Source organism: Calypte anna, chromosome 1 (genome assembly GCF_003957555.1).
Source record: "Calypte anna isolate BGI_N300 chromosome 1, bCalAnn1_v1.p, whole genome shotgun sequence".
Taxonomy (NCBI): Eukaryota; Metazoa; Chordata; class Aves; order Apodiformes; family Trochilidae; genus Calypte; species Calypte anna.
The window spans coordinates 127,172,115-127,197,104 of record NC_044244.1 but is presented as its reverse complement, the minus strand read 5'-3'; the positions used below and the strand labels follow the sequence as shown (position 1 = coordinate 127,197,104).

Below are 24,990 nucleotides of genomic sequence, written 5' to 3'. Positions count from 1 at the left end.
TTTTCCGAGTGCTTTTTATTATGTAAATGGTCAGCTCTTTCATCATGCTGGAGCGAATTAGTTCTCTGAAGTCTGCAGTGCTTGAGCGATGAATTCAAGTCACTGATTGCTGTCTGTGTGCAATGCCAGAGCCCAGGAAATAGGTTTCTAAAAAGTGTCTTTCAGATGGCACATGCATCTCTATGCCATGAAAAATGAATGCATACTGGTACCTCACAAGAAAACGTACCTTAAATGTCAGCTGCCCAGGTTTAAAAAAATTTCTATGAAAAGGTTTTGGATAATAAAGGGTACATTAATGGCATCAATATGATTCTAAACACTGTTGCTGGAAGACTCAGAGATGCACATCTTTAAAAGCGTACATTATGTTCGATAAAAAAGATTTTTTTTTTCCCCAAAGCAGGAAAATAACCTTTAAATTGTGGATCATCATCCCGCTTCAGCTATCCTACTGTGACCTTGACATAACATCATACCCTTTAAATGTCATGAACTTCTCTTCACAATTCACCTTGCCCAGATCCCACATGTAAGTGTACCATCACTTCTGAGAAACCACTCATGAAAAAAGTAATTTTTTCAGCTGTCATTAGATGGGTGTAGAAAGAGACACATGTCCCTTTCTTTACTTGGGAATACACATTTCAGCACTTGACAAAGCAAATCTGATCAAGCATTTCCCATCCCTTTACCTTCCTTCCTTTTTTTCTGCATTTTTAAACTGTTTTACTCCTAAGTGGAGGTACTGCCTCTACTTTTGTCTCTGAAGTAACAAATTTACTTTAGGTAGCTATAGTTATTTATAAATAAATGTAACTATTTATAACTTCATTATGTCCATATAGAAAAAAAAAAAGAAGTACGTCATAGAGAAGGGACACTTTCCGAAGTCCTTCACCAGCTGAAATGATGTAAAGGAGGTGGATGATGCAGATGGCAGAAGAGCAAAAGAGAATATTTGTAGCTCCAGTGAAGGGAAATAAAAATGGGAAGACTATGTACCTGATTAGTAATATTCCCAACAGAGATAAAAAAATCCAATGATAATGGTTTGTTTGAAAATTACAACAAATGCAGGGCACTAAACAATTAGGATAACAATTAACTGGACCTGGTATGTTAGCCTAACATTCGGAAATACAAGTGTATTTACATTAATATTCTTTTAGGATTGTGCTTTAGCATTTAGTACTAGAGGGCAAATCCAGTTTGTAAGGCCAGCAAATCAGATGGGTATTTTATATCTGCTGTTGGAACTAATCTCCAGAGCTTAATCAACAGTGAAACTGTTGGAAGTTCTGTAGACTCTTCTGAGATTCAATCTTAACTCATTTCCTAGCTGTGAGTGCTATCGAAATGATAATAATAAGTACTAAACTTATTAACTAGGTCTTAGTGATACTCGCAGTTTTCTCTTCTTTAGAGACAGGAAGGTCATTTACCCCTAGGGGAAATGAATAGCAAGTCTGCTCTGCTTCTATTTGTCCTTTGTTGCAGAAAGATGGGTTGAAGAGGCTAATTAGCTGAATTCATCAGCTGAGAAGGTAGTACAGAATTCAGTTTACCCTTCCTCTACAAGACACATATGCTTTTACAAGCAAGAACCTCCTGCAGCTAGGTGATAAGATGTTAGAGAAGGTGAGTTCAATTCCTATATAATTAGGATGAATAGCAGTAGACTTTCCAGTGCACAGTTTTACAACGCATCACATCCTGCCAGATCCTGTGTCCTCTCCAAAAGCATGTTGTCTTCTTTCATTTCTTTGTTTGTTTGCTTGTTTTGGTTTGGTTTTGCCAGCTGTTACATTTTCTGGAATGCTTTGCAATTGTGGTATGGAGCCTGATCATGTAAATCACTATGAACATAATGTGAAGGATGGTTTATCATTCTGGTCATTTGCCTCAAGAAGACCAAAGAAGTTACTACGTGAACCATTTTAATAATTTTCATTTTTAAAGGTGCTGTGCATAGGAGTGTATTAATTCCTTGCAGTTGTAAAGAGGCTGCTCCGAAGTCTCTTGGAAGAGAATTTCCTTTCTGCACTAGCAATCTGACTGTAGTATTGTCTGCTGCTCAGAATACTTTGAGTACTATCTGCATCACTTTTATGCTTAGCCAATCTCAGTTATTTCTAATAAAATGTGCCCCATTTACATAAGCAAATAAGACAATGCTTTCTAATGGTCCATCCTGTAAACTCAAAGACAGGATTCAAAAGTCAAAGCACACGATTTCGGGTGTACATGTTCATCACTAAAGACATTCAAAAAGATCAACATTTCAGTTAAAACAATAAACCTAAAAATAAAATCACCATCTCCTCCACATTTTTTACCATTTTTTCATTCACAGATGGAAATTAGTGTGGATTCAGACCTAAACCTGGAGCTTAGTTCAGATTACTGCTGATGATGCTCTCCACAGAGATGCAATACTAACAGAATAACTGATTAATATTTATTTTAAACACTGAAATAGGAATGGATTTCTAACAAAGCATTCTAAATCTAAGTTTGTTCTGCTTAAAATGATTCATAATAGCCACATGTTTACATTCCATGGATTTACAGACATGGCTTCACAAGGGGAAAAAATTAAGAAACTTTAACATTTTTCTCTGGCTTTGCACCCTTTCACATCTTTACAGCCATATCTTTACAGGATCCTCATCTTTTTCTCCCCATCCATACAGACTATTATGAAAGTTCTGCTTTTCTAGGAGACTTTTTTATGGCCTGACATGATTAGTCCATTGTGAGTACTTATTAATAATCTCTACCTTTGTACAGATTTTTAGGAACTTGGCACGTATGACCGCATCCATTAGAACAGCATTTCTTCACTCCAGAACATTCACTATCAGTTTCACAGCTTTCAACACAGGCAGCTGCAAAACCACTGGCCTTTTCAGGTGCTGGGCAGTCCCCTTGCTTCACAGACAGGATGTACTTATGGAATTCACAGCTTGTTAGGCATTCATAATTCTTCTTGGGGAAAAGAGGCTAAAGGGAAAACAAAATAATCATATAAAATTTTCAACATAGAATAAAGAATAAAGAAAAATGTTCTACATTTTCCAAGACCTCCTAAAGGAAAATTCAGATTTTCAGCTTTTGCAAGACTATCCCTGAAGATTTATATATTCAGGCCACTTCTAAAAAAGCATTCCAAGTACGGAATGATGAATTCCCTCAAGTAAGACCACCATCTTTAAGGGAATAAAGTTCTTTATATCTGCCAACTTTCCCTTGTTTTCTACACTGGCTGTCTACAAAGTTGCTCAATGACAGATTAAAAACATTCCCAAAGCAAAGGGGAAGAAACAGTCAGACAGGTTTGTTTTTTTTTTGGACAACCCCACATTCCTCCCTTTGTAATTCACAAGACTTTACCCACAATATCTGATGTAATGCAACTCTAGATAAATAAGTGAAATCTGGTTTCATTATACTGTTTGAACTGAGCTGGCTAAAAGAAGATTTTACTGCACCTTCATGTTCTTGCCAGCATATTATTATTATTAATTGTATAACTCTTCATGGAACTGGAACTAAGTTTCTGATAAAATGATCAGTAGAAAATAGGAATAAAATAAGCCTTAAATATACTGTCTAAAGATCAAAGGAAATGTTACTTCTTTGAGAAATTGTCTTAGATATATGAGAGGTTGCTTCAATGCATAGACATTTCATAGCCTGTATATTACTCAGAGGTTTGCAAGGGTCACTTAAAACTGTATTAAAATACCATCTAGGACCCTGGCGATGGTGATTTCATCTCATCTTTTATCTGGTGCTTTATTTAGGGAATATCTTTACTGAAAGAGTAGTTGGGCACTGGAAAGGCTGCCCAGGGAGGTGATGGACTTACTATCCCTGGAGGTATTTAAAAGCCATGTAGATGTGGCAGTTCAGGACATGCTCTAGTGGGAATGGATTTTTTTCTGGGTTGACAGTTGGATTCAGTCATCTTAGAGGTCTTTTACAACTATGACAGTTCTGTGATTCTGTGATTTTAGTTTGGAGCAAAAACAGATTAAGTGATTTCCTCACAGTGATTGGTGGAATAGTAGAATCATAGAATTGGCTGGGTTGGAAGGGACCTCAGAGATCATCAAGTCCAACCCTTGATCCACTACCGCTGCAGTTACCAGACCATGGCACTGAGTGCCACATCCAGTCTCTTTTTAAGTATCTCCAGGGATGGAGAATCCACCACCTCCCTGGGCAGCCCATTCCAATGCTTGATCATCCTCTCGGTAAAGAAATTCTTTCTAATGTCCAACCTAGAATAAGACATGCTAACTATGGCATGCCTTTTTTTTCTCAGAGCAACCAAAAACTTCCTACTCTGGCAGATTTCTAAGATTTCCTCCTACACAGGAGTTATTACCCACTCTCCATCCAACAATTCACGTAACCTCTGCAATTCCTTCCTTCTTCCAGTATTCCACTTTCTTTCTTTTACGGTTCACATATTTCTGACAAAATGACAAAGACTCTTAGACTATGTGTCAGTTTATTGTCCAAAATCACTGTGATCCATGAGTGTCACACTAGGTTAGCTCTCCCACCTTGTCCTACAGAACAGTTCAGAATTTTTGAATCAAGTTTTTAAGGATGCAATGGGGTGTTACTGCTTAACCAGCCACAATCTGACAAAAACATCTCCTACTGACCCTTGGACAAGCTGTTCCCTCCATGGGAATGCACTTGATCATACTGTTAGCCAGTTAAAAAATGTAAACCATCAAGAAGCTGAATTTATGGAAAAAAGGGAATCAGGTTAACTGTCTCCTTTCCTTGTTAACACATAAAATTCCTTGAAGATTAGTACAGATATTCAGTAGATAAGAAGTAACATACCAAGAAGGGACTTTGAGAAACACCAAGCTAAATTGTCATTTCCAGTTTTTTTTACAAAATGCAAAAAGAATGAAAACATTCTCAAAGGCAAAAAGCTTAATTTAATTCAACCAAGTGATGCTATGGAGCGTACTTGACTCTGAAAGGAAGTGGTCCCATGCTTCTGGGTGCATGCACACGCATGTGTGTGCAGCTAATTTCAAATCCTAAAACATCACAAATTTGCAGCTACTTAATTAAAAACCTTATAGCTCCCTGAGGCATAATACATCCTCAAGGCTTCTCCTCCTCACCCTATTTCACAGCTCATTTTTCAGTTAGCTGCTAAATGTGCTGTTCTTCATTATGGGCCTTTGAAGTTCTAAATTTAGCTCGGACCTCATAACACTAATCAGAGATGCTCACTGTTTTTAACTACAATGGAACAGTGTTCTACAACCTCTTCCATTTTAAACTGATTTCCTATGTATTTTCACCCATTTCAAAGAATCACACAGGATCACAGAATGTTAGGGGATGGAAGGGACCTTGAGAGATCAATTTCTGGAAACATAAAACCTGAATGAGAAGTGATATACAAGAATGATATAAGGTAGATCCACTGAAACTGTTGCATTACACCACCCTAGAGTTATGTCTATGAGGAAGCAGCCATCTGGGCTAAAAAAATTTCTATGATTGTTTTTTCACAAGAAATTTATACTTTTTCTTCTAATGTAACTATATAGATGACTAATCCAGTAATCGCTATTTACACAATGTTTAAATGAAATTACAGGTTTTTCTAATTGTCTTCATGATGTTTAAAATAATTTAAACATCTGACACTCTCATACACCAGAAAAAGAGCACCCACAGTGATGAGGGGGGAGTAAAATCTACCAGTTAGATCAATGCGTCCATTAATGTTGCTTCTGTTTTTTTATTATAAAGTTGAAAACCTCCATGAAGATGCACTTTCATACACTTGAATAGAGGTTTATCTTTGTATTAATTTAGTTATAATAATGCAACTTTCTATTGACATAACATTTCTATTTTCCAAAACCACCTAAGAACTCTAAGACCTGACTTCCACAAACTCAGCAGAGCCACCTTTTAAATTCAACAAAATTACCTCCTTTGTTGTACTAGTTTAAGTGATCTAGATTTGCTTACTCACAAGCTTATTCTGAAATACAATTCAGAAACAGTCTTCCAAATTATTTTAAGTAGTTATCTGAAACAGGAGTCCACAATCCAATTACTTCTGTAGCGATACCATTTTAGAAATCAGAATGACTTCCATATGCATAAAGCCATCTTTTGAAGCTACTCTGCACAAAGATTTTCACACAATGACATTTTACCTTTTAAGCAAAGACACTGCTTCTTACACATGGCTACAAATGCATGTGACAGAAATAGTGACTTACAGGATGGAATCTACATAAATGTGGCTGGATCAAGCCTTAAAACTTTAAGTTGACATAAGTCATTTTTTCAGGAAATAAAGTAAAAACTTTTTTAAACTCAATATGGCAAAATTGTTATGTGTATCCATTAAAATGATGGTAAATACTGCAAAAATTCCACATTTGTTAGCTTTCTCCTGGAAGCTAATAATTTAAATGAAAGAGACAGCTAGAACAGAGTGAGAAACAGTGCCCTTAGGCTGGCCTACCTCACAGAAGCTTTGGCAATGGTTTTTCTTCAGGTCCCAGGACTCTTTGCAGGGCTCCAGGCACTAGGAAGAACGAGGAGGCAGAGAAGTGTCAGGAAGAGAAAGAAATAAACAACCACAAATAACTCCATTTCTTCACCAGTTTTTGTGTGGCCCATAGCAAGTTAATAACAGGCTTCAGAAATCCACTTCTCCTGAGTCATGGTGTCAGATCCAAGGTCACGCCAAGCCGTGGTTTGATTACAAGAAGCATTTTCAGTATTTCTTACTGCAGAAGGCAATTGCCTCACTTGTTTATATGCCATCCTATTTTCCACCTTATTGAACATAGGTTCTGATACCATTTAAAAACATTCCACTCGGTCACAGAGCAAATGTCAAAAGCACTGCTCTAACCTACAGAAAGATAAATCTTATCCTCACTGACTAGCCTAAAGAATAGATGGACACATTGCCTTCTCAAGCAAAAAACTATTTTATCAAACTATGGAGTAAACTCAGCTGAGGTTTAGACATCATTCCTGTATAAATACACAATGTTCACTGGTTCGTTAGTAAAACCACTTTATTTCAAGTACCATATTATCATTTCTTCACCTTCAGCCTCTACAGCAATAAAAGAGTTGAGATTCAAATGCTGAAAACCACAGTCAAGCTATACAGCATAACATACAAAAAATCACACCATTAAGAGCATTTATTGCAGATGAAACATAGATTCAGACTCACATCCTGAAACTTTTTCACTTCTTTTGTCAAATGTACAATCTTGGAAAATAACTGGAATTGCTGAGAGTTAATAACACCTACTCATTCTAGTAATAGTGGGAAGTTATTTCTTGCAACAAAAAGAAAAGCCTTTGACATGCAATTTACTATATAGCTAGCTTCTCTTTTACATAGTATTAGATGGAATCCATATGCATTTGTTCCACTCAAAACCAAGCTTGATATAGGCTGCATCTCAGAACAGCTGTCCACCTGTACATTATTAATGTTCTAAAACAATAGTGGTTTTAAAGTTAAGAATTTTTCTTACTAGCAAAAAAATCTGAAAAATATGATAAAACCATTAGTCACAGAGATTACATATTTCAGGAATAAAAAAAATAGCAATTCTACATCTTCTGCAAGTACATTTGGTATTTTAATCCAAATTCCTAGCTCTTCAAAATTCACAGTGTGCCGTACACAAAGTAATTAGAAGGATACATTATAAAATGTCACTGAAGTCAGTAGGTTTAATTAATTCCAGAGTGTTAATCCTGCTGTGGTATAGTTACCGCACATTTGAGGACGATTCCACTGCCATACCAATTTTATAACTCTCCTGATGGATTTAGCCCCAGCTTTCAGAAGTGTAAATAGTGCAAAGACATAGTGGACAACATTTTGACCACACCAAGACCTTGTCAGTGAACTCCAAGGCTGTCAGGATTTCCATATCCTTGCCTTCTCTGAATTCTTGTTTCACTGCTGCATAGCCACACAGAGTGTGCCTAAACCTACAGATCCACAACTTTGAGATGACAACTAGGACCCAGTTCCTGCTGACTGTATTATTGAACCACCTTCATTGCAGGCTCTAGAGTAAAATATTTGGTACTCCTGAAGGGAAATACCAAGATATTGCATGCTTCTGAGAGATTGCTCCAGGCATTTGTACCAGGATGTCCTTAACAGCAATCCAAGTAGACTCCAGCACTGATGCCTTGTCTGGCTTAAGCTGTCTCAGCAATCACTCAGGATAACACACGACAATATTAATTTGAGCCCAAACATCACCTGTCACCAAGGCAGGCAGAAAAGATGGGTATCTCAACTCAGACACTTCAAAGGAAAGATGGGCAAAATGATCCAAGGCTGACAGTATTCTGAAATCCAACAGCTCTCAATACTCCAAGGAAAACAGATGGTATAGGAAGACATAAGGCCTCCATCATAAAGACTGTGTGCTCTGGTTTGAGGACATGTTCTTACCAGTAAGTAAACAAAAATTCTTTCTGCTGTATGAGGAGCCCTAACTGCATTTGGCTTAGTCTAGCAGCAGGGGCTGATGCAGAAGCCAATTGCCTGTCTTCAGTGGAGCTGTACCATTCTGCAGGCTGGAGAAAGACAGAAATATTGCAAATAACTTTGCATTTAAAGAGTTTGGAACTGTTCTTCTAATAAGGTAGTTATTAAGCTTGCAATAAGATAGATGAGAGCACACCACAAACACTGAGGTTTGTGCATTTATCCTCTTAGCAACTCTGCTTGTGGTTCCCCCAAACCTGTAAACTGGAAAAGCTGGAAGCTTGGATTCAGGTCTCACCTTTGAGTCCTTGACTTAAACTGTGAAGTAGGTAGGATCTTGAGATCCCTCCAGCTATCTGATGAACTTTATCCTATGAATGGCAATAACCTCAGGTAAGTAGATACCATTTTTTCCCCACAAAGTCTCTCCTAATGTTTTTATATGGAGAGGGAGTCTGTTATAGGTCCAATGTGTTGCACACATTGCTAGATCTGAAGAAGGGCTATTGTGTACATAAATTTGTTTCTTTTCCAGACATCTCAGTTTTCCCATAGAATCACAGAACTGTCATGGTTGGAAAAGACCTTTAAGATCACTGCGTCCAACCATCAACATCTCACCCGCCCATTAAATAAGATATATCACCATGCACACTAGAGCATGTCTTGCCTCCTTTACATGTTTTTTTTAATATCTCCAGGGATGGTGACTCCACCACCTCCCTGGGTACCCTGTTCCAGTGCCTAACTACTCCTTCAGTAAAGAAATTCTTCCTAATATCTAGTCTAAACCTCCCCTGGTGCAACTTCAGTCCATTTCCTCTAATCCTATAATTATTTACTTGAGGGAAGAGGCCAGCACCACTCACCTCCCTACAGCCTCCTTTTAGGTAGTCTTAGAGAGCAATAAGGTCCCCCCTCAGCCTCCTCTTCTCAGGTTAAATATTCCTAATTTCCTCAGCCTCCCCTCATAAGACTTGTTCTCCTGATTCTACCCCTTATCTGAACTCACTCTTACAAACTCTCTGCCCTCATAAACTTTTGCTGGCCTGGTTCTGTTAAACTTTCTCATCCCATTTTTATGTGTCACTCTGAGCTGCATCTTTTATTGGCAAACAGTTTTGATTTTGTTCTCATCTTTGGCATGTTTTGTTCATCAAGATGAGTCTACTGAAGAATATGGATTTTGCAGTACTCTCTACAGCACCATAGTAAAACATTTCTCCCTCCACTATGGATTGCTCTCATTTTTAGTCCATCTAGTGAAGCAAAACACCAAATTGAAAAGTCTCTCAAGAAAAAGCAGAATCAGGCCTTATCTTCACAGCAGCTGAAGGTCTTCTGACAGATATCATTCCATACACAATAAAGAAAAAATTTAAATGAAGGAAATATAAATAAGAATTAGTAGCAATAATATCTGTGTTCCTAAATCCAAGTCTTCAGAGAATACAAAACAAAACCAAAAACATTTTAATAACTTCAATTCAACTCAGCAAAGGCCTGAACCAAAAGTCTCCCAGACCAACAGGGGTTATTTAATAAGTATTTAGCTTAGCCTTGATGTCTGAAAGGAAAGCATACAGCATATCTTACCGATAAGAAAAGCTTCAAGGAAATACCTAAGAGACCCATGAGAAAACTATTCCCACCCAGCAGGTAAATACATCCAGATTTTCTGGATTAGTGTAAATGTGTGCGCCTGTTAAAAGGATACCGAAACCCTCGATCCAGGATAAGGAGGAATCTAGGCCAAGCAGCAGCTGGTCTTCGCTCTATGTAATAAAAAATACTTTGCAGACATTACCACCCCACCTCAGAAGCTGATTTAGGTTTGTAGGTGGCAGACCACCAGCAGGCAGGAGGGTAGCAGTCTGTGAACCACCCTGGTAATCCATTTGGCAGATGCCAATGCTCCCCTGGAGCCACTGCTGACTCATGCCCTGGAACCACCATAAAGGCTGCTTGGATGCTGGGAGGAGAGATATGGAACACAGCACTGAACAGGGCATACAGGCCTGTGGCATTTTTCAGGCGGTGATGGATGTTAATGGTGCTGGCCTTCCTAAATTGAACTATCCTAAAGCAGCTGTTCTATCATCACCTGTGTCACTCTGGCATCCCTAATGATCAGGTGCCTAAGATGAGACTCTGCAGCACTTCAGGTGTGAGACAGAAATGTATACCCTATCAGCCTAAAAGCCTGTATACCCTATCAGGTCAGGCACCCACTATTCACTTCTATCTTGTTTAAAACAAACCATTAGAGGTAGAGATGCATTCACGGAATCAGTCAGTTCCTCAGGCAAAAAAAATCCACAAGCCCAGAGAGGAGCATTCAGCTGTAGAATCAGTAGCTGCCATATTAGCTTGTAGGCTGATACATGCTTGCTCAAGAAGCCTCTGAACATTTTGTGAGATTCATTCCTAAGCCATTTGCATCTCTGCCTCTTTTGCCACTGGTAGGCTGAACCATTGGACCACTAGTCATCAGCTTCCTAGAAACTCAGCATGATGTTTTAGATCCTAAAATTCAGTTACATTACTAGGAGAGGTTTAAGTATCTTTCAAACTTTGCACATTTAATAGGAACAACTGTGAAACATACTCTTTTATGTAAAACAGCAGTTTCATGTGGCTACCTGGAGTTACTCCTCTGTTCATGGTAAATGGATTCTCATGAGAATTACACTGGCAACATATTTCCCTTGTAACTGAATTTAAAAATGGGTCAAATGACAGAGAAAAGTTCCCTGTATGTGTTTGCCTATTTTCTCTGCTCTAGGTCAGTGAGCATCACGATTTGGTGAAAAGGAGAGATTTTGTATTCGAGGACCAAGTCTTAATTAAATTAGTTACAGTTGGGGTTATTCTGTGACATTATCATGTACACTGGGAACCCAGCTGATACCATCTGAAAGTATTGCTAATTGTAGAGCTGGTTTTGAATGAAAGCCAGGTTTTAAATGGTCACTAAAGAATGTGCTACTTAAAGTGAATTGAGTTTTTTAAATCTCTGTAAGGAACATTTCTGAGTGTTTCTTAAAACGTATCATTTGTTGTTCTATACTGACGTCATCCTGACAAGTAATATGTAGAGTAGATGACAAGTCACAGGTTACTAATGTGGAATTTGTTATCATCTGCAGATACTAATTTATTCTAAATAACTTCAAAAAAACCCCAAACAAACCCAAACCAAAAAACCAAAAAAAATTAAAATCCTTTCTTTGTAATCAGACTTCAGAGATCACATCCTTATATTTTAGGAGAGATGACCACCTTTTATTTTTCAGGAGTCAATCACCTAGACAAAAAGAATGGAATACCTGGAACCAGAACTGAAACTAAGGGAATGGTGTCTCCACTGGAGATGTAATAGATGGAGATGTACCTTCACTATTCTGAGTCCTCCTTAGTTGTAAGGTAAACCACTGCAGCACAAACCTCCAGGGTCCAACAGGAGCAAGTAGTGACAGACAGGGATACAGAATGGCAACTGCATGGCCACCATCACATTTTATCACATCACAATCTATACCTGCAGTGGTTAGGATTACTCTGAGGCTAAAGCCCTACTTGACTTTTCTAGTTAATTCACATGTGACCTCATCCAGAGCAATTTGACGTTAAAGTACTAGAAGTCAAGTTATGAGAATACAGCATTTTGTGTTGAGTACTAACATAAGAAAGTAAGAGGGATATAAGTTATCCAGCAGTGGTCTTAGGTCAACAGGAATGAGAGACTTCTAAAAAGACTAGCAAAAGTTGTATAATAAAGATCCCAAATGTACCATTACATATCCAACTGAGATATTTATTTTTTTTTAAATTATGTAAGTAGAATGATGTATACAACCTGCAGGTGAAATATGGAATTTGAGGGACATCACTTTTAAATCATTTTCTGGCAATTGGATTCTTCCTATTGTTCTCAGTGTTTTTACTTTCTTAAAGAAAAATTTGGTTATGTCTTCTCAAGTATATGTTAAATATAAACGTATAAATGAGTGTCCTTTGCTATCTGGCACTTTGTATGGAAGTCTTCAACTATATGAAGAACTCCTATTCACCTCAAAATGGTGTTAGTACTGAAATACTTTTTAAAATCACACTTCAAAAGCAGCATTAAAAGATTTAACTTCTGGTTTCACATCCAAGCAGCATGTTTTGTGTACCTCTCTCTAAAGACAGACTGCTCCTGCAGATGGGACTGTCAGTGTCTCGTAACAAGCCACTGAAACCTTCACTTCACCAAACCATACAGAACTTAGCTACACTCTTTTCCCATTACAAATTCTGAAGGCCACAGAAAAAAAGAAAAAAACATTATTCAAAATAATACCCTAATGAATATGAGAAGGAGAGCATATTGACGCTCCTTTGAAGGTATATTTAGCAACTTGAGCATAGAGGAGAACAAACCTTTGATTTTAGCTCTCTTTATTTAGCCTCTGATAAGGTTTAGACACAGCTACTAAAGAAAACTTCAGCAGTTTTAGGTGCACCTGACTTCTGTTTGTTACCAGTACTTTGGAAAGTGGTCTAGTCACTTGAATGGCTCAGAGCAGAAAGGAACATTTCTGAGAAGCTTTACTGGCTGCAAAGTTGAGCAGCATAGTTTAAACTAGAATAGCAAACAGCTGCATTCTACCTGTATTTATTTTACTTGGGTGTGAAGGGACTAAGAGCACACACATAGGCAGGTATTACTGCTCTCCACAGTTATGCAAACTTGCTAATACAAGATCAGGACTTACAGTAAAGAAAAACTTCAGAAGTGCATATCTAATAAAAAAAAATAAATTAAAGGAGCTTGGAAAAATAATGTGTTCTCATTAATCCAGTTCATTTCAATGAGACAACATGATGCCAACACCACAGTTTTAAGTATTAGCATTTTGGGTTACTCAGTGCCTTCAATAGCCTCAATAGCCTATACAAATAAAGAGGACTTAAGACAGGCTGAGTATGAATATTTTCTGTAACAGAGACAGGTAAAGGGATAGTCGCAGTGTATCAGTTAAGTCTGTCCAGACCTTCACATATACAGAGTAGCTTTACAGGGTTTGTTCCTAAAATGGAGACTCTGTTTCAGAAATTTGGATTAAAAAAAACTTGTTCTAACTGCATTAACTTCTGTAAATCCACCATTTAAATTCTCCACATGCTCCAATGCCCTGCATTAGAGCGTTAGACCATAAAGACCAAGACATTTGCCAGGAACTTCAGGTCAATTTTTTTGGAAGCCCACTTAGCTATTGCTGGAAATCCTCAGCATTAAATAGAAAGTGAAAGCTACCAGAGAGGTTGTACAGACAGTGAGAGTCACTGAAACTGTCAAAAATGAAGAAGCTGTTTAAACATATTTGGGAAGTAAAGTAAAATTTAAAAAAATTTTTAAAAAATAATAATTTTTAAAAAGTGTTATATCAACACACCATAGCAGAAACGCATCAGTTTCAAATCTATTTTTTCGAATCTATTACTTTTACAGTGAAAATAACTTTCAACAATGACAGCCTGATAACTATCTGTATGGCTTAGCTGTCTAGAATGTCAAACTTTGCCAGCAGAAGTCTTTGTTTGAAAGGGCAGAAGGAAAGTCCTAGGATGCTTCTTATATTTCTATTCTTTGTTACCAAAATCAAAATCATAGCCATCAATATCAACAAAAAATTGGCTCCCAAACATTACTTCATTTCTGACCAGTTTATTTACATGCAGATGAAAATGTACCAGCAGATGAAAATGGGACACTTAACTTTCTTCTCTTTTCCCTCCTCCTAGCTTAGAGCATAGCAAAGTAACCAAAACCAACTCTGAGTTCTTATTTTGCTTGATTTAGGAACATGAAATTGAACTTAAGCCCCCTAAATTAAAAAAATCCTTAAACATAAAGTATTTGATGGAGCTTCCTCTCTTCTGTTGAACCTGTTTTATCTTGTGTAAGTTATTCTCTAGAATGTGGACCTCTCACCTTGAAGGGGCATACCCTACCAACAATTGCTGATCCCCCTGAAGTTCTTTTGAAATGCTTACAATAGTAACAAATATTTTGATTATGTCTCAGTGCAGTAGCTATTCCACCACCACTTCTTTGCAACAGAGATTTTCTCTCTCTCCATTTTTCTCCATCTTTGTTTCCTCTACTCTGGCCTAAAAATTGTTCCTATTCAAACTGTGGCTTCAAAGACCATTTTCCTATTCTTCTCTCATCTTCTTTTTACATGCTGCATCCAGTATTAATTATTTCTTATTTTCCAAAGCTCTTCCTAGCCCTTATTCTACATCTCCACATTCTGATGGAGCAGCAAGTCAAGCCTGGAGCACCAGTGTTCACACAAGATACACACCATGGCAAAATGCATGAATTCTTTTATATCAAATGAGGAGCAATCCAGTGTAAAAAAAAAAATTAAAAATTAAGAGGTTCTTCTCTAAGAAACTTCTTTCTAAAAGTGATAATAGCTTTAATTACTTAATATCTTCTTTCTGTGCTATTGCTTACGTATTGAATTCTTTGGTATTGTAGCTACCTATCTAGACAACAATAAAATGAACTACCAGAATTAAAAAAACAGTAGCAGTTTTGCTTCTCTACCTGAACTTTCTTCCTCCAGGGTTGGCACTTAAAAATTAAAGGGATTTTCATGTTTGCATCTATTCCACCTATCATGGATCAGTCGTAGCAACTCTTTCTTTCTGCTTTTAAAACTTCTCCAAGATTATATCCATAATCTAGTGAGTAAGCAAGATGGCAGAAGCTTTCCACTTCTACATCCCTACTGTTTCTAAATCAGTGTTCCCTGCCACTCTTTCCATGCAGATAGGGTCCAAAGAAGGTCATCTGTAAAAATAAAAGTAATACTTACTATTATCATGCATAGTGCAAAACGTAGCAGCTTTTCCCTTCCAGACATTGGTGCTGAGTTTGTGATATTGATTGGCTGATGGATAACTATACAGCTGCATTTGATGATTTAAAGGTCTTTTGCAACCTAAATGATTCTATGATTCTATGAAAAGAAGCTCATCATGTCCTAAAATGTCTCTCTCATAAACTGTTTTCTCATTTTCTAAGAGTTGAATATTTGCTTTAGTGATTAAATAATACTTCTAAAATAAAAGTGAGCATAAATATTTTGACACTTTATATATGCACAAAATTTTCATTGAGAAAACATGATTCTTTCAATCTCAAACAGACAAGGGAAAGCCTCTTCAATCTGTCACTTTCCCCTTCCAATCTGTTACAAGGCAGCTTCAGATAACCACACACAGTCTTGTTATAAACACCATCTTGCTGAGCAACTTAAAAGTGTCTGTCAAAACAGAGCTGCTTTCTCCAAGAAAAGTCAGTTTTTTCGTCGCTGTTTTATAAACCAGTTAAACCAGTGCACTCTCCTGATAACAGATGACTCTCCTTATACATCACCCTGCAAATTCACACATACATTTCCGAATGAAAGAGCTGCAACTAAATGTCCTTTTTTTCTTGTATCTACCACAGTACTATGGTTTTTATAGACCACCTAACAACCAGAGACTAGGAAAAAAAGGGGGGCCCTCTTTGTCTAAATCGTTACTTTGTTTCTCTTCCTCGGCTTTCTGTTTCCCTCCCAGCACTACCATCCCCATCAGAAACGACATATTCCGCATTACTAAACAGCAAGAGCCATAGGGCTTTTCACTTCTAATTTCACGCCATAATAAAATGCAGTGGTTGTTTCACTGGGGGACCTGAAAAGCCTCCCTTTGTCAGCCTTGTCTGACGGTCAGGTTAAGTATCACGCTCTGGCAGCAGACATCTGTGCATGCTTCTTCACACAGTTATGGCAAGGGGGAAGGAAAAAGAAGGGAAAAATGAAAAGGAGTTCATCTTGAACAAAACATTCAGCCCCTACTCTGAAGCATTTCACATTCTATTGCTTGGCCTAAATATTTTTAAATATTTCTGCTGCCTGCCTCATTGATAAACCAATCAACCTAATAACAGCAAGTCCAGAAAGTTTTCAGTACGGTCAGAGTTACACTTATTGCTTTAATGGAAAAATCTATTCACCTAAAGTAGACTGATGATATCAATTTGTGGGGGTGAGAAGAAGCAGGAAAAAAGAATCTAAAGAAAATAAAATTATATGTTTGATTTCAGAGTAAACAAATTCACAAAAGAAACCCTCACAACAGTGAAAGGGATTAGCAATAACAAACAAAATACACTATTTCTAAGAAGTACCAGCATTGTAAAAGAAATATTGCTTCATTCTATAAAAATAGAAGCTAAAATTCTGCTAATCCCAAGTACAACAGGAACAAAACCCCAAAATGTAACAGGAAACTCTGTGAAGTGTAAGAAACTTAGCTTTAAAAATATTCCCACTACACAAAGAGTGGTTTTCTGTCCTGTATTTAGAAACCCTATTGTATCCATTGAATCTTGTGTAAAAGGAGAGAATGTGATTCCTTTTCACAGTATCTTCATGTTTCTTAACACAGTCTACTGGAACACCAAAATAAGTAAAATTCTATCACTTTACATGGCAATTCATAGAATAAACACTGCTGGGTAATACTTTAAAAGCTAGTTTCACAAATTATTTGGGGAAAAAAATGGTGATTTAAGTAATAAATCCTAGAATTTTCAAAGTAATCTAAAATTGCTATCTTGTTTCAAATACATTTTTTTCAAAGGTTATTAAATAAATGCCTTCCCCCCTATTAGTTTTCAGTGCATGATACACATAGGCAAGAAACACTGCATTTACATTATAAATTTCTTATTTTTTCCAATTGTTATATTTTTGAGGTTCTCGTTAAGTGATGGGTAAAGTGAGTCTAAATCTAAAATGTCACCAGAAGAGATGCAATCTTGTACAGGGACCAGCACTCCTTTGCTACTGAAAGAGACACCCTAGATCAAAAGGTGACCAGGTTTTAGCCAGGTAAACTTCCCCATTCAGCTTGCTCAGTAGCCTCATAAAAATAAGCTGTCTGGGTCAGGGACACAGGCAAAAGGCAAGGAGAAAGGAGTCTGTAAACACCTCTTTAATTGATAGCCTGCACTTACAGCAGCTTAAGCCAGTCATAAAACCAGTCCAAAAAACAACTACTATCTCATTTTCCCTCCAAGGCTGAGTAATAAAGATTGACATTATGGTGTTGAGAGGTAAGTGGGACAAACTGGCAGCTGAGTTAATAGATAAATAGTTCTGATTATACTGTCATAGAATGTAACATAGTGTTAAATCAATCCTCAGCCCTGTGCTGGAAGAATAGAGCTGGATATATTTTCCCTGCCAAGAGGTCTGGCCATCTCTGCTTCCAGGGCAGAAGGGAAGGCCCCAGAAATACATTCTGCTTTCAGCATACACAAATGTGGAAGTTCACCTCTGCAGTTCTAACATGAATCAATGCATTACTTTACATTATAAATTCAGCATATATATATTTACATATATACACTTTACATATATAAATTCAGATGGATAGTAATACACATCCAGTCATCCTAAAGTGACCTATCATATTGTACAAATGTTATGATGATGAAACTATCTTTAACAGTCGGACTTGATGATCTTAAGGTTCCTTTTCAAGCTAAATTATTATGGAATATAATTGTGATAAAGACGACGCTGTAGCACAGAAAAAACTGCAAAGTAAAAATATGGGATATGGAATGCTTCATCTAATTTTTTGCCATTCATCTTAATGGGACTCCTTGAGCAAGTTCTGAATCAGAGTTAGATTATGGAAGCAAGCTGGTATTAAGTCCCCAGAGAACAACTGTATGAAAAGCAGCTCTTTGCATAGCACTCTGTATGCTGACAGCTGAAATGGAGAGCTTGCCCTCTTATGCAAACATATGCAATGAAATGCACACTAGTTAATGAAGTATAGCCAAAGGATTATATCCAGAACTCATAATTCTAGATTAAATCAGCGCAACCTCAGGAACTGACTCCCTCCGATTGCTCACGGGCATCCTGAATCTCATGGTAATGCATGTCAAATACTACTACCAGAACATTCAACATTGTACAGAGACCAAGTACCTGAAAGCTGCTCTGTAGTTACTGTCACTGGAAACAAAAAACAATGACAATTCTGAAAAATCTTCACTGAGGGCTCTGAAGCTGCTCTAACTGGATGTCATCTTTCACCATTCATCTCAGTGAGGGGCAGTAATGGTAAAAGGCAGATGGAAGGACTGTTTGTAAAAGAAAACAACGGTGTTGGATAAGGAGAGGAAAAAGGGGGAAAATACTCCAGCAAGGTTTTCTGCATGAAGTCATCTATAAGGATCACAGTAAATCCTCAATAGTCCATTAATGTGTAATCAAATACTGCAGCTTTTCATTCAGCCAAGATATTTCCAAGTTTTCAGGTTTCTACTCAGCTACCTCTTTTATTGAAATATTTTAGGAATTTTCTTTCAAGGGTTAAAATCTCCTTTTCAAGCAAAACATCAGAAAACAAAGTAATTAACACAGCTGCTCATTCACAGGTATCAATGTGACAGCCTCCAGCTGCCACTCCTGAAAGGCAAACATCTTTTCCTCAGGTGTCTGTCACACCTGCCAGCCTCACATGGAAGTGTCCATGACTCTATAGCAGCTCAAATGAAACTGGATGATCCTATGTGAATGAAAAATACACACCATACTAATATGTGGGATTCAGCCTCAGACATCTAAGTTGCATATCTACATGTGAGACTGAGAGCCAACTTCCATTAGCTAATGAAGATCCAGTCAACTCAGTCTGTAATCTGGTTAATACAGCACGTGGAGAACCTCTCAGAGGACCAAATATAAATGTCTCCTGCGGGGTGAGAGAAGTAGCTCTCTGGAGGTTACTGATTGTACTAACTTGATCCCTATTGAAAAGAGAGGGAGCCTGGATACGTCCAGAACATATAGAAACTATAAATACAAAATTCAGGACTCTGAATCCTAAGTCCCAGAGATGGTCATAACTTTGTTCATTTGATTGGCATGACTGGAAGAGGGTAGATTAAGGTTAGAGATTAAGAGGAAATTCTTGACTATGAGGGTGGTGAGACACAGGCACAGGCTGCCCCCTCCCTGGCAGTGTTCAAGGCCAGGCTGGATGGGGCTTTGAGCAACCTGGTTTGGTGGGAGGTGTCCCTGAACACAGGGGGGTTGGAACTATATGATCTTTAAGGTCCTTTCCAGTGCAAATCATTCAGTGATTCTATGATTATTGTCTTGAATATCCATTTCTTACTCAAAAACTCAAAGGTTCCATAATATTCCTGAAAACAGAACACTTCTGTAACAATTATTTCAGGAATACATTTATAATCATCTGGATGTGCTATATTTCTCTAATGTATGAACACTCTGTCATAGAAGTAGAAAGAAAATTAATCACGAAGAGGCTTTTGAACAGAATATAAGAAGCAGTCTGGTTTGTTTCACCACCAGTATATTTGTTGCCTAAATTTAGTAATTTGTACTCCCTCAACCCAAATTAAATTGGTATAATTTTAATTGCTTTAACATTTAAAATATATCTAAGCCTATCTATTAAATGAACAAGGCAGAATTTTTTGCTTCTTCAAAGAAACGATCTCAGTACATTTATGTTTTCCACAGTATTTCTTTGGGCAAGATTAATATGTAAATACCTTGGGGTAGGCACACTGTATTGGTTTGAATAAATGCATCAACTGATGCTGTATAATAAAAACCACAATTCTCTCTTTTCCCTAAACTCTACAAGGTAGATAAAACATTTCTATCACCATGTAAAATTGCCACTGCCCAGCAGCAAAACTTCTGGTATATTGAAACTGTTTACAAAATTACTTGTAGAATAATGTAGACCACTGTCCTTATCCTAAATGCCAGTTGGTACAAATCAACTATGAAAATTATTTTATTTCAGGAACAGTGTAAAAAATTTTGAATAGTGTTTTGTATGCATCCAAATGAAGAATATTTCAGGATTTGACTATTTTACATGTCTTACTGATGTCTGTGAAGAAATATAGTACCTCTCATACATTTTACAATTATCTAATGGAATGGCTGTAAAATTTTGCATGCATCTCACAAATGTATTTAAGTATCCTAAAATTTGCTCATACATTCATAGAGAAATGACCTGTTTTATGGTTTAACCTCACTGACTCAGTATCGTAGGGCCAATTTTATGCTTGAATTAACATATGCAATGTTCATTAAAATCAATAGAAGCCACCCAGGCAACCAAAGAGACTCAGTTGGGCCCAAAGTATCTTAAGAATAATTTATGTATTTGGCACAAATTCTGAACAACATTCAGGCCAATCCACTTACATAAACAATCTTTCCATTCATATTCTTTAAAAAGGCAACAGCAACAACAGCTGTCACAGCTTGTGGTCCAAAGAAATCTTTTTAATTTTAACCTCCTACACTAATCTGTACCTGTATGTTTAAGAAACTTATTTCTAATTATGTCTTTTGCAGTTCTTTCCTTCTGTCAATACTATTTTCTTTCAGACACTAAAAGTAGCTCGAAAAATATATTCCTCTAAATTGTGGCCATTACAGATTATTTACTTGCTACTTCCTAAGCCCTTTGATGCATCCTTTTCTATTTCAGTGTAACAACTAGAATTTTTCCAGGCCTGAAGATGATGAATAGAAACAACTATACCAAGATACTTTGGATGTAAGAGCCATTTCAGAAAAGGGGCATAACTGTAGGCAAAGATGGTCTTCATCCATGTTAGAAAATCTACACTTCTCGAGTGTAACTCAGTCTTTGTTTACTAAGACTCATAATATGTACAATATCATGTGCTCTTAAAGATACAGCCTGCCACAGTTAAGTTGAATTATTCTGTGCCTGTAAAAGCCCTTTCATGCCATTATAATTGTATCCCTATATGTAATTTGATAGAAGAGTATCAAAAAGCTCTCCCAGTCCAATCTATACTGCCAAACTATCTGCTGATATAGTTTTATATATTTTTACTCTTCTGAGTCTGACAACAGTATAATAAAGAAAATTAAAGTACTTTTAAAACTAGAAGAATACTTCTAATATATATAAAATAAATCACTGTAATTCAGTTCTTGAAAAACATCACCATATCTTTCTGGGCACAAACCCAATCCAAGAGGTCAAAGAGAAAAAACATGCTGGTTCCATCTGTAATGCATTTTCAACTAATTTATTGACACGAACTGTTCTCAAGTAACTGACTTGCCCCACAAATACTATAAGCTAAAGATTTCATATAAGTTTTATTTTATTTACCTCCTGAACTGCTTTGGCACATTTTGCCATTTCCCACTGCAAAAGTAGGACTAAATTTCATGTACTCCACAAACCTCCATGTAACATTTCAAAAGAAACAGAGAATACCCCAAAGTTTATTATTTGCCATATTAATAATCCAAAGTGCTTCAAGAAGGAAAATCAATCACAGTATTTGTTCTACAAGTCTGCAGAAGTTATTTCGTTCATGACAGTATTCTACATATTTGTCTATATGACAGGACATCTTACAGTCAGATTTAACAGAGAGGCAGAAATGGAGTTTTAAAAGGATCACTTTGACTTCTGTAGCACAGTACAAAGTACATAAGACAGAGGCATTTAATGTTTCAAATAGTAACTTTAACATGTAAATATAAAAAGATTAAACGGTGGCCTCTTCATCCCAGGTTTACACAAAGAACACTTGATCAGTTGAAAACACTCACCATCCTCTCTCTACACATAAATATGCTTGAGGTTCATTTATGCTAAAGTTTTTCTGGCTGTTATGCCCAAGTTATGCCAATACCCGACAAAAGCTTTATTCAGACTTATGCAGATTATTCATAATACAAGTCCTGCAGTGGGCTTTACCTTCCAGAGCATTGCTTCTTATAGAGCCATTCAAACCAAGCCCAAATCAAGTGATACGGACACCGAACAATGTTTTCCACCTCATTGGATTCAGTTTAGAGAATAGAGATGGTGTCTTTAAAAAGCAATCAGTGGAAGTTAAGGGAGAGGCATACAAAAGTATTAGTTAAGATGCAGTTGAGAAATGGCATCCCACACTGCTATTAAGTGAAATAGGACTCACTCCCACTGCCCTTTATAATGAGAAAGAGAAGCATTTTGCAAAAATGAGCAGGTGAGGCTTCAAGAACAGCATAAGCCAAATCAGCTATGGGCAGATATCCTGGCTCTGCCCCCTCACTCTGTCTGGACTGTCCAGTGCTCTTTTGCACTGAAACTGAAAAAGCAGACACTGTAACCGGAATGGAGTCTCTAGTCCGAGATCGAGGTGTCAATATGGTAGTATAGACTCGGAGGATGTGGTTTGAGTCTATTGCCCACAGCGAGGAACTAGCAAGATGGTCTGCTGCTATGGAAGCAACCAGCCACTCTCTCAACTAGCTCCAGAATGAGCTGCCTCAGTGGGTGTGAGCCTCACTATTTATTGGCCCCATGGTCTTGCACATGCTCCATAGGGGCCCTGCCTGACTGGGCACAGGTGGAGTTGATAGCGGCTCACACCCACTTCCTGATGATCAGAGGCACCTGGTCGCTCTGTTCCACTACAAGACACTTTTAGACTGGAAATGCTGAAAACTCCCCTTTGCTCATCTCCTCTACCCCAAGTAGTTTATGGCCAGATACGTGAGCAGTGACCTGCTCACTGCAACATCAGCATAAGTAGTGGGATGGGTAAAGGTCCCTTGATGCATCAACCAATATATCAAACAGCCTTGTGGTCAGCTCACCCCAAAACATATTCTGTTTTGACATTTTCCTTTTTCCTCATCCTTTTACCAAACTCAAAAAAATTTGGGATTTTAAAGTGATCACCAAATAAAAATAAGAAATAATAGTAAAAAAGATGAAGCGTTAAAATGTTTTTTCTTTACTTGTGCATTTAGCAGATATGAACTGCTTCCATAATCCTCAAAGAAAGGAGTTTTGCATTCTAGAATAATAAAGCCTTATTTGTCCTATATCTGTTCAAGGTCTCATATATGGAGATACGAATTTGAGCAACCTTAGCATTAGAAAAAATACCCATAAAGAAGATAGTGATGTCACCATGCTGCTCTGTGACTGCTCAGTGACCAAATTCTCACAATGAAATTAAAATTTGGTCATCAAATCATCTTTGATAACTCATCACTAATTCAGGTATAAAGCTTATTTAGGATGGACTTTTAGGCTGAATGATACCATTTGTAATCATATATTCTGACCTTCTTACTTCACTGTCACACTGGTATAGGTGTTAAGAAGCAGAAATTTTTTTCTAATATCCCATGCCTCCTCTTAAATAAGCAGGTTATGTGACTTGAACAATTTACCAGGTTCCAATTCTGGGTTTCCAGCTGCCTGCAGCAAGTGTTCCCAGATCACAGCAGAGCTGTGGAGTAGCACAAGAGTCTTGGGTGCATGCAACTTTTCTGCAGTTCCTATTCTGGAGAAATTTTCTTTAAAGAAACTCAAAAGGTTTTCTCAAGGGCTTCTCAGCAACACGAAGAATCCAAGCTGAAGGAGAATGAAATATTTCTTACCTTTCCTGAAACTGATAAATTGATAAATAGTAAAAATGAACAGATCTTTAACAAACTCTGAAAATCTTAAAATAGAAGGAACGAAGATAAAATAAGGGACAAACTATTAATCGAAAACAAACAGAAAAATGGCAAGGAATTGCATTCTGAAAATTGTATCAGAAGAAATATTTTTAAAACATAATACAATAATCACAAGTATCCAATAAGACTTGAAATCAAAGTCAACTGAAATCAATGATACCTTTCAATTTACTCAGCAGCCTTTCAATAGGACTGTAATTGCTTTAATGGAGGCCTGAAAGATAACCCATAATCATAACACATGCATTATATTAATAGATGATTGAAAGATGAGAATGTTATTATAAAAGTCCTTTTTTCTCCACTTGTTTACTATCTCTGTAGCGAGAATAAATACATTTTTGTTAAGATTTAATCAAGTTTGTATTTTTTTTACCATAAACTTCTAAGCTTAGTTTTACATCATTCAAACATCTTGATGTATTTCTGTTTACTTACAGTGTGAAACAGCTTGCCTTTTGAACAAAAGTTCCTTTCAGTGTGACTAATATTTCATTTTATCTTTGAAAAATTAGCAAATCATTGTTTCTACACTTGAGTACATTTTCAGTGTGATGTCAAAAGATGAAACATTTAAAACTTTGTTTACCAAACACTTCATCAATTTATAGCAATAAACATTGTCTGAATATGCTTGCATTTCATTGTAAACAATTCCTATAAAGTTGTAATTTTATTAATCTGTCTTAGTACTTGCCTATCACTTGGAAACAGCAGCCAAATTATTGCACAGGATTTTACAGCAAAACCTGTCTCCTAAAGTTTTTCTTCAAAACAGAAGACATTAATTTCTACACAACC

General features: G+C 37.0%; 1 protein-coding gene across 2 annotated transcripts in view; it reads right to left on the bottom strand.

The window, feature by feature from the left end:
• Window positions 1-24,990, bottom strand: part of ANOS1 (anosmin 1) — a 123,919-nt gene that overhangs the window by 51,742 nt on the left and 47,187 nt on the right. For both annotated transcript variants that reach the window (XM_030456553.1, XM_030456545.1), the window contains 2 exons: window positions 6,533-6,595; window positions 2,784-3,006 (listed from right to left, as the gene is read on the bottom strand). In XM_030456553.1, coding sequence (XP_030312413.1) covers window positions 2,784-3,006; window positions 6,533-6,595 — 286 coding nt within the window. The remainder of the gene's footprint in view (window positions 1-2,783; window positions 3,007-6,532; window positions 6,596-24,990) is intronic.